A 9,888-nucleotide genomic window follows, 5' to 3' on the forward strand; every position below is an offset into this window, starting at 1 on the left:
CGCGTCGAACGCGCCCAGCCACGACCCCGCAGACCCCCTGTGCGCGAAACCCGCGCCCCTCCCGAGCCGCGCCGCCGCGTTGGGCTCGTCGGAGTTGCTCCGGCGCCGGCCGCCGACGTGGCTGGCCTAGGGCCACCCCAGTGCCACTGCCAGTGGGCCCCGTGGGCCCCGTTGACTGGGTCAACCCAGTCAACGTGCTGACTGGGCAGGCCCAGCCACTGACATATGGGCCCCCCCTTCTGTTAATTAGTCTAGCAATTATTTTATAAATAAAAATAATTATATTAACTAATCACTCACTGACATATGGGGCCCACCCCTCTAATTAGACTGTTAGTTTAGTTTAAATTACTGTTAGACTAACAGAGGCTGACATGTGGGTCCCACTGGACCCACCTGTCTGGTTTGACTGGTCAGCCGACCTGTTGACCTGCTGACGTCAGCATTACCTCATGCTGACGTCATAATTCATTTTTTTGCTTAATTCAAATAATTCCAGAAATTCAAATAAACTTTGAAAATTCATATCTTTTAAACCGTAACTCGGATGAAAATGTTTTCTATATGAAAGTTGCTCAGAACGACGAGACGAATCCGAATACGCATTCCGTTCGTCCACCACACCTCCCTAACCTATCGAACTAGCAACTTTCCCCCTCCGGTCCGTCTGTCCGAAAACGCGAAACATCGGGAATACCTCCCGGATGTTCCCCCCCTTCGCCGGTACCACCTACTGTCGCATTAGGACACACCTAGCACCGCTCATTGTCATGTCACGCATCGTCATGCTTATGTTTGCATTGTATTTACTGTTTCTTCCCCCTCTTCTCTCCGGCAGACTACGAGACCGACACTGCTGCTGCCCAGTTCGACTACGGAGTCGACGACCCCTCCTACTTGCCAGAGCAACCAGGCAAGCCCCCCCCCTTGATCACCAGATATCGCCTATGCTTCTCTATACTGCTTGCATTAGAGTAGTGTAGCATGTTACTGCTTTTCGATATCCTATCCTGATGCATAGCCTATCCTTGCTACTACTGTTGATACCTGTACCTGCAATCCTACATGCTTAGTATAGGATGCTAGTTTTTCATCAGTGGCCCTCAATTCTTGTCCGTCTGCTGTGCTATACTATCGGGCCGTGATCACCTGGGCGGTGATCACGGGTATATACTTATATACTATATACATGACACATGAGATGACTAAAGTCGGGTCGGCTCGTAGGAGTACCCGCGAGTGGATCTTTGTGGCGGAGCGACAGGGCAGGTTGAGACTGCCTAGGTGAGAGGTGGGCCTGGCCCTGGTCGGCGTTCGCGGTTACTTAACACGCTTAACGAGATCTTGGTATTTGATCTGAGTCTGGCCATTTGGTCTATACGCACTAACCATCTACGTGGGAGTAGTTATGGGTATCCCGACGTCGTGGTATCAGCCGAAGCTCTTTTGACGTCAGCAACTGAGTGGCGTGCGCCGCATTGGACCGTAAGCTCGCGCTTGTATTAAGGGGGCTAGGTCTGCTTCCGGCCGCGTACGCAACGTGCAGGTGTGCATAGGGCGATGGGCCCAGACCCCTGCGCGCATAGGTTTAGACCGGCGTGCTGACCTCTCTGTTGAGCCTAGGTGGGGCTGCGACGTGTTGATCTTACGAGGCCGGGCATGACCCAGAAAAGTGTGTCCGACCAAATGGGATCGAGCGTGTTGGGTTATGTGGTGCACCCCTGCAGGGAAGTTTATCTATTCGAATAGCCGTGTCCCTCGGTAAAAGGACGACCCGGAGTTGTACCTTGACCTTATGACAACTAGAACTGGATACTGAATAAAATACACCCTTCCAAGTGCCAGATACAACCCGGTGATCGCTCTCTAACAGGGCGACGAGGAGGGGATCGCCGGGTAGGATTATGCTATGCGATGCTACTTGGAGGACTTCAATCTACTCTCTTCTACATGCTGCAAGATGGAGATGACCAGAAGCGTAGTCTTCGACAGGACTAGCTATCCCCTTTTATTCTGGCATTCTGCAGTTCAGTCCACTGATATGCCCCTTTACACATATACCCATGCATATGTAGTGTAGCTCCTTGCTTGCGAGTACTTTGGATGAGTACTCACGGTTGCCTTTCTCCCTCTTTTTCCCCCTTTCCTTTCTACCTGGTTGCCGCAACCAGATGCTGGAGCCCAGGAGCCGGACGCCACCGTCGACGACGACTCCTACGACACCGGAGGTGCCTACTACTACGTGCAGGCCGCTGACGACGACCAGGAGTAGTTAGGAGGATCCCAGGCAGGAGGCCTGCGCCTCGTTCGATCTGTACCCCAGTTTGTGCTAGCCTTCTTAAGGCAAACTTGTTTAACTTAGGTCTGTACTCAGATATTGTTGCTTCCGCTGACTCGTCTATGATCGAGCACTTGTATTCGAGCCCTCGAGGCCCCTGGCTTGTATTATGATGCTTGTATGACTTATTTATGTTGTAGAGTTGTGTTGTGGTATCTTCCCGTGAGTCCCTGACCTTGATCGTACACATTTGCGTGCATGATTAGTGTACGGTCAAATCGGGGGCGTCACACCGACATGCTCAAGTTCGACGACGAGTGATCTATGGCGGCGAGGGCTTTTTTTTTGTATGCCGGCAGGTGTGCCGGCATGACCACGGGAGCCGCGATGGCATGGTCGAACTCAAGTCCCACCCTTTTTTGTGTGCTGGCATGTGTGCCGGCCGGCTGGCGAGTGCGTCAGCATGAACTGTGGTATTTTCTGAAGCCGACAAAGTATGCCGGCGCTGGCATGAGACATGGCCGCTGGCATGATCGGCCGCGGGTCTTTTTTATTTAGAAGTTAAATGCGGACATGAAATGGGTCGGCGCGTTGGGCGCACTGCCGACCCAAATGCAAAACTGTTCGGACGCCGGGCGGGCGGCCGACCCAAACGGACAAATGCGCCGTCCGTTTGGGTCGGCCCGTTGGAGTTGCTCTAAATGTGGTGTATTTTGTGAAGTAAATACTGTAAAGATTTTTTTGGAATTCACCACGGCCTATCATGTCGATTTCAAGCTGCCGTCCGCACTCGTCCTGACACGGACTGCTCGTTCAGCCCAGCCAATGTCGAACTAACACGCATGTAGGAGTATTTCTCAGATCCTCCGCTTCCGCTCTAGCGCCGCACTGCTCCGACGGATTTTGGAGGGTTTGAAGAGAGACAAAAGCATATCCGTGTGTATTTTGTGCTGGCGGCTGCGGAACCGAGATGGGTTTCCCCTCCACCTCTTGTCCCGACGCTCGCACCACCTTCACAGGATCTACCCGGTGGAATCCGCCACCCACGGCCACGGACGGCAGGCAGTGGTGGCTCCCCCCACCACACCACTCCGCCCTCAGCTCCCACTCTACAATAAGTAGCTTATCGCCTCAGGATTACACGGCCACGCCGCGGCAGCGAATCCCCACCTCCCATGGCCACCACCGCCCTCCTCCTCCGCGCCCACCACGCCTGCAGGCCGCCGCCGGCCCCGCAGCCGGGGCGGGCGGCGATCGTCTGCAGGGCCACGGCGTCCGCGGGGCAGGCGCTGCGCTCGCTGGCCCCGCCGCCGCGGCCCGAGCTGCTCTCCCTCGACCTGCCCCGCTACGACCCGGCGCGCTCCCGGCCCGTCGACCTCGCCGTCGTGGGCGGCGGGCCCGCGGGGCTCGCCGTGGCGCAGCGCGTCGCCGAGGCGGGCCTCTCCGTCGTCTCCATCGACCCCTCCCCGAGCCTCGTCTGGCCCAACAACTACGGCGTCTGGGTCGACGAGTTCGAGGCCATGGGCCTCTCCGACTGCCTCGACACCGTCTGGCCCTCCGCCTCCGTCTTCATCGACGACCACACCTCCAAGTCGCTCCACCGCCCCTACGCCCGCGTCGCGCGCCGCAAGCTCAAGTCCACCATGATGGACCGCTGCATCGCCCACGGCGTCCGCTTCCACCAGGCCAAGGTCGCCAAGGTGGTCCACAACGAGGCCTCCTCCCTCCTCATCTGCGACGACGGCGTCGCCGTCCCGGCCACCGTCGTCCTCGACGCCACCGGCTTCTCCCGCTGCCTCGTGCAGTACGACAAGCCCTACAACCCGGGATACCAGGTCGCCTACGGCATCCTCGCCGAGGTCGACGAGCACCCCTTCGACATCGACAAGATGCTCTTCATGGACTGGCGCGACTCCCACCTCCCCGAGGGCTCCGCGATCAAGGAGCGGAACAGCCGCGTGCCCACCTTCCTCTACGCCATGCCCTTCTCGCCCACCAGGATCTTCCTCGAGGAGACGTCGCTGGTCGCGCGCCCGGGGCTCTCCATGGACGACATCCAGGAGCGCATGGCCGCGCGGCTGAGGCACCTGGGAATCCGCATCCGGAGCGTCGAGGAGGACGAGCGCTGCGTGATCCCCATGGGCGGGCCGCTGCCCGTGCTGCCGCAGAGGGTGGTGGGCATCGGCGGCACGGCCGGGATGGTGCATCCGTCCACAGGGTACATGGTGGCGCGCACATTGGCGACCGCGCCCATCGTGGCAGACTCCATCGTGCGGTTTCTAGACACCGGCAACGGCGGCATCGCCGGGGACGCGCTCGCCGCCGAGGTGTGGAAGGAGCTGTGGCCGACGGACAGGCGGCGGCAGAGGGAATTCTTCTGCTTCGGCATGGACGTCCTGCTCAAGCTGGACCTCCAAGGTACACGACGGTTCTTCAACGCATTCTTCGACCTCGAGCCGCACTACTGGCACGGCTTCCTCTCGTCGAGGCTGTTCCTGCCTGAGCTCTTGATGTTTGGGCTCTCGCTGTTCGCGCACGCTTCCAACACGTCCAAGCTGGAGATCATGGCCAAGGGCACCGTGCCTCTTGCCAAGATGGTCGGCAACTTGATACAGGACAAGGATAGGTGATGACTTAGAGGGTATGTATGTACCTGCATTTCTCATCTCAAGATCTTCATGGGGTCTTTGATTTTGGCATAGCTTTTCTCAAATGTATCTATGATTGGCAAAGAGGATTTAAATAGCACTGCTAGCAACAGCAGCTTAGGACCTCCAGAGAGATGTAACAATTCTTGCTGCTGCTACGTTATTGAGATTTATAGTTCATATACCGAGGTATCGCTCGCTCCATGTATTATATGTCATGGTGGACAAACACAGATCAAAGTTTTCCCATAAATTACTTACAAAAGGTCGCATAATCATAGGAATTTTAGCCTATACAGTAAGAACATGACGTAGGATGGAACGCAGTGCCAAGTAAAAGGTATGTACTTGTTTGACATCCAACAAAGTTATCCTGTTGCATTAACATTTCTTTTCTCTACCCCGACTAACATGCTGTACACACCCTTGATTTGAGAACACAGTTTAACTGTGAAGTAGACTACCCCGAACAAAATGAAGAGAAGAATGAGCATAATTGAACAATGTAAATACCAAAATTATCTTCTCAAATTCATTTGATCCTCAACCGTCTGAACAACTCATGTATCCAGTTCATATGCAGTCACCCAATTCTTGTATTTGACCCTCAGACCTTCTTTTCACTTTTGCCATTGAAGAAAATGCTCAGAAGGAAATGTCTCTCGTATCTCCTTCACGTTCTGGAGCTCTGTAAGAAAACCCTAGTTCCTCGCCTGATTGCCGCCTTACTATGCTAGCCCTCTGCATCAGGCGCACAAGTTGCTGGACAACCTCGGACATAGGAGGACGGAACTCTGGCTCCGGCTGCACAAAGAAATCACAGAAACAATTATTAGGTATTGGGATATGCCCCTGACATGAAATACATGTGGCAAAATATGCCAAGAACAAATTTTAAGAGATGAGCCAGGATAACTTCATGACACATGAATTTGCTTTGTAAATCGAAGCAACTCAAACATAGAGCAAGTAATTTAGTACTTGCAATATTAATCAGATTAGCCACGTTAGATTGCAAGAATCCGAACAAACTATTAGGGCTGTTTTTTCTTCTTTTATAAACTATTAAATGCTACGATACAACTGAGTATCTATCCCAAAGAAAGATGGTACCTGAACGCAGAGTGCAATTATGTCTGCAAAGCGAGAGAGTGATTTCGCAGGGTACATTCCATTCAATGCTGGATCAACCATCTTAGAAAGTGCATCAATATCATGAAGCTGAGGCGTAGCCCATCTAACAAGAGACTGTTCTGACCTCTCTCTAGAACTGCAACAGCCGTTCAAAAGTCATTTTACTAATTATAAGGTGTAACACAACAGGATCAGAATAGAAGCTAGAGGGTATATACCTGTCTAGTGGCTTCCTTCCGGTCAATAGCTCTAGCATCACTACTCCAAAACTGTACACGTCACTCTTTACAGTATAAATTCCTGACATGGAAAACTCTGGGGCACTGTATCCAAATGAGCCAACCACTTCGGTAGAAACCTGGAACGACAAACCAAGTAGTTAGTGCAGGTTACACCTACAGGTGCCATTTGAGAACTATCTCGGTACTTGGATGTATTTGTGATACTTGCCTGTCTCTCGGTATTGGGTGTCAAGGCAGCGAGCCCACAGTCAGATAAATGTGCATTATGCTCTTCATCAAGTAGGATGTTTGCGGACTTAAAATTTCTATGAACAACAGAGGGCAAGCACACCTCATGCAGGTATCTATACAAATGTTTGGAAAACGTTAACGTTATATGTGTCATCCACTAGAACCTTCAGAAATAGCAAGGGATTAAAGTAACTTACTCTAATGCCCGAGCAGTGCCTAGTGCTATTCTTACACGGATGTTCCATGTAAGTCTTCTGCTCATCTCATCAGAGAAGTGCAGCATATCATGCAGCGTTGCATTTCCAATGTACTCATAAACAAGAAGCCTTTGGGCATGCTCCACACAGTACCCTGTAAGCGGCACGATGTTTGGATGCCTAAGTCGTGACATACTTGATACAACCTCAAGGAAATCATCTTCTTCCTGCAAGGAAATAGCGGCACTGTCTACCTTCTTAACAGCCATAATCTGCAAAAGTGGCATAGAATTCAGCTGGAGTGCACAGCATTACAGAGGGGGGAAAGAGGAAGAGGGTGTATGTATTAAAAACCTCTTATATTCTTACATTTGCTGCATTTTATAGTAAACATGCTAGAAAACAATAATCGCCTGGGCAGTGTAACCAATTCTTATTCGATTAACCATGGTAAATGAATAATCTGCTATATTCATAATGCTCAAGTTCAAAATGCATAAAATAGTTTTGCACTCCAAATTGGCAAAAAAGGGAATAGAGCTGATTCAGCCACCCACGAATTGAGGTTTATGAGTATAACAAGGACTTGTTAAATTCCAGCAGGGTTATATAACTCATTTAAAACGGCAGGAAGCATATTTTACCTTTCCATTGGGGAAATCAGCCTTGTAAACACGACCAAGTGAACCCTCTCCCAGAAGGGAATCTTGACAGAAGCTATTTGTCGCAACTTGGAGGGAAGCCACGGTGTAAGGTGTCGCAGTTATGGGAACCTTTGTCTTTCTCATAGAACCAGTTTTACCATAAACCCTCTCGGGAGTCATTTTCTCAGCAGGCAGGACTTTCATAGCCGTATTTTCAAGACCTTGCTCTGGGATTTCCCTGTTAGATACTACAAAACAAAAACACAGATGGAAGGTAAAAATCTGAATTATGACTAACGAGTGTGCAATAAATTCAGTTAAAATACCGAAGATTATCAAATGAGCGAAATTGGGGAGGGGGCGAGGGGAACAGGGTTTGCAGTTTTTATGTGCTACCATTAGATCTATTGAGTGCATATTACAGACTATCCAAGATTTCAAGCTCTTCACTACTAGATTTAGTGCCGTGCCTCAAAAACAAGTTGCAGAACTAAACTGATCTTGATGCCAAAGGCTAGTAATGTGCTACCTTGTGCTGGAGGTTGCATCGTGAATCATAGTGTGCCATGTGAGTTTTGTTTATGCAGGCAAAAGGCACTAAATGACACTTAGGCTCTACGGATGGTCAGAACTCAATTATCTTAAAATGATATGGCTTGGCCTGTGAAACTGGGTTAATGAAGGTAGAAGAACATGATTTTCATTACTGATACATGCACCGGTTTCGGACCCAATCAAACAGCACTCAATTTTACGGTTGCCTTATCAGCTAACGGCAGTATCTCAGCTGATTGAAAATAGCATAAGATTATACTAGTAAAATACAGCAGCAAGAAAACATGCCAGCATAAGAAAGTGCAGTACCTTCCTCTATGTTCACTGATAGTGGACCTACAAAATCTTTGGATTCTGTGCTGCTATCATCCTTCCTTTTCCGAGATTTGCGAATGCATAATACCAAAAGAAGAAGCACACACAAAGCAGCAAGTATTGAGCCAACAATTATCCCCACAAGAGAAGCTGTCTGCAGACCATTCTTGCCACCTTGACTAGTGGAGCTCTCAGAGCCTTTTGGAGCATTTCCACTTCCCCCAGAACGGTTAGGACGACTGCGCGGCCTTCTAGGGGGTGGTGGCATGAAAGGTGGTGGTGGAGGAGCAGGTCCATTCAGGAATGAGTTTCCATTAAGTCTACAGTTGTTGTAATTGCAACAAGTTATTAGAATGTTTTAACGAGGATATCTACTAAGCCTACAGTTCGGGGCGGGGGGGTGTAAAGCGTTCTGGGACATACATCACGTCTGGGATTGAGCTGAATTCTTTTGGTATCCAGCCACTGAAATTGTTGTTTGCAATGTTTCTGTCAAAAATGAAAACTAGGTTAGCATTTTATCAAGCAAACGACAGGATGAGTTAAATAGTTAAATTGCCGCCTGAAAGCTCGCTTACAGGGTAGTAAGGCCTAGACCACTTAGAACATTGACAGAACCTGTTAACTGATTGTTTTGCATATAGCTGCAAAATGTGTTAGAATGTTGCAACCAGGGCTAAAAAGTTGAGCATAAAGTCAAATTGTGCTCTTAAGAAAATCACTGAATACTTACAGACTAGAAATATTTGATAGAGAGCCAATAGAAGTTGGAAGATCCCCTGTCAGTTTGTTGAAAGACACGTCCCTGTAATGCAGTATAAATAGCATTAGATGGATTTATGGAACTAAAGGTAAGAGTATGTACGTCAGTACCAACCAGAAGGTGATTTTATGACCATTACATGTTTGAAGGGTACAAGTGCATTTCAAAACACAGATGATTAGGTATCTCATTCCCACCCTGTCACAGAGAGCACCCATCCCTTCTCAGTACAATCCTTTCACTACCCCTACTACCTAATCATCTCTGTTTTGAAATGCTGGGAGATGAGACTATGGGAGTTATTGGTGGATTGAGAGGGTTTCATATGAACTGTGAAGCCAGCAAATGAGTTATAGTAATTTACATTATTTATGCTCTTAAAAAATGAAGTTTGAACTATATTGGTTCCAGAAGACATAGATGCCATGTTGCGGAAGAAGTATCCCAAAAGTGCGTGGATGACAAAATTGCCTACAAATTCATAGTTTGCAAATAAAGAGCAGAGTTTGAAGATGCCTTACAACTCTGAAAGTGAACTGAGGTTTCCAAACAAATCGCCTATTTGTTGAGCCAGTGAGTTGTGGCTGAGATTGCTGCATAGAAAGGTTAACCGCGATCAGACATTGCCAGCAAAACTGAATGCTGATACATTCACACCCGTGCATATAGAACCGAAAAAGTTGCGAGGAACATATTTTCTTACAGGTACTCAATCGAAGCCATGTTGGATATGGAGTATGGGAGATTGCCAGAGAAATTGTTGGTCGCCAGATTCCTACATCACCACATTCAGAGTGAAACCACCGACACAAACAAATTGCAGTAACAGATTATGCCAGGTAGGATACATACAGATATGTGAGATTTGGTGGCAGCTGGTA

At 49.4% G+C, this 9,888-nt stretch overlaps 2 protein-coding genes across 2 annotated transcripts in view; one reads left to right on the forward strand and one right to left on the reverse strand.

The window, feature by feature from the left end:
- Positions 1 to 3,252: 3,252 nt before the first annotated feature.
- Positions 3,253 to 5,110, forward strand: LOC101290666 (lycopene beta cyclase, chloroplastic). The gene has a single exon (XM_044563369.1). The coding sequence runs from the start codon at positions 3,454 to 3,456 to the stop codon at positions 4,906 to 4,908; it is 1,455 nt and encodes a 484-aa protein (XP_044419304.1). The 5' UTR covers positions 3,253 to 3,453; the 3' UTR covers positions 4,909 to 5,110.
- Positions 5,111 to 5,245: 135 nt separating this feature from the next.
- Positions 5,246 to 9,888, reverse strand: part of LOC123144289 (protein STRUBBELIG-RECEPTOR FAMILY 8) — a gene marked incomplete in the record, with an annotated part of 5,837 nt that continues 1,194 nt past the window's right edge. The window contains 13 exon segments of the mRNA XM_044563368.1: positions 5,246 to 5,730; positions 6,040 to 6,196; positions 6,279 to 6,418; positions 6,511 to 6,646; positions 6,731 to 7,002; positions 7,375 to 7,622; positions 8,239 to 8,564; positions 8,668 to 8,733; positions 8,823 to 8,888; positions 8,978 to 9,049; positions 9,529 to 9,600; positions 9,711 to 9,782; positions 9,860 to 9,888. Of these exon segments, the coding sequence (XP_044419303.1) occupies positions 5,572 to 5,730; positions 6,040 to 6,196; positions 6,279 to 6,418; positions 6,511 to 6,646; positions 6,731 to 7,002; positions 7,375 to 7,622; positions 8,239 to 8,564; positions 8,668 to 8,733; positions 8,823 to 8,888; positions 8,978 to 9,049; positions 9,529 to 9,600; positions 9,711 to 9,782; positions 9,860 to 9,888 (1,815 nt within the window).

Source organism: Triticum aestivum, chromosome 6D (assembly GCF_018294505.1).
Source record: "Triticum aestivum cultivar Chinese Spring chromosome 6D, IWGSC CS RefSeq v2.1, whole genome shotgun sequence".
NCBI lineage: Eukaryota > Viridiplantae > Streptophyta > Magnoliopsida > Poales > Poaceae > Triticum > Triticum aestivum.

Bases quoted from the DNA above. Each gene is read 5' to 3' on its own strand.
- LOC101290666 (XM_044563369.1), top strand. From the start codon at position 3,454: ATGGCCACCACCGCCCTCCTCCTCCGCGCCCACCACGCCTGCAGGCCG.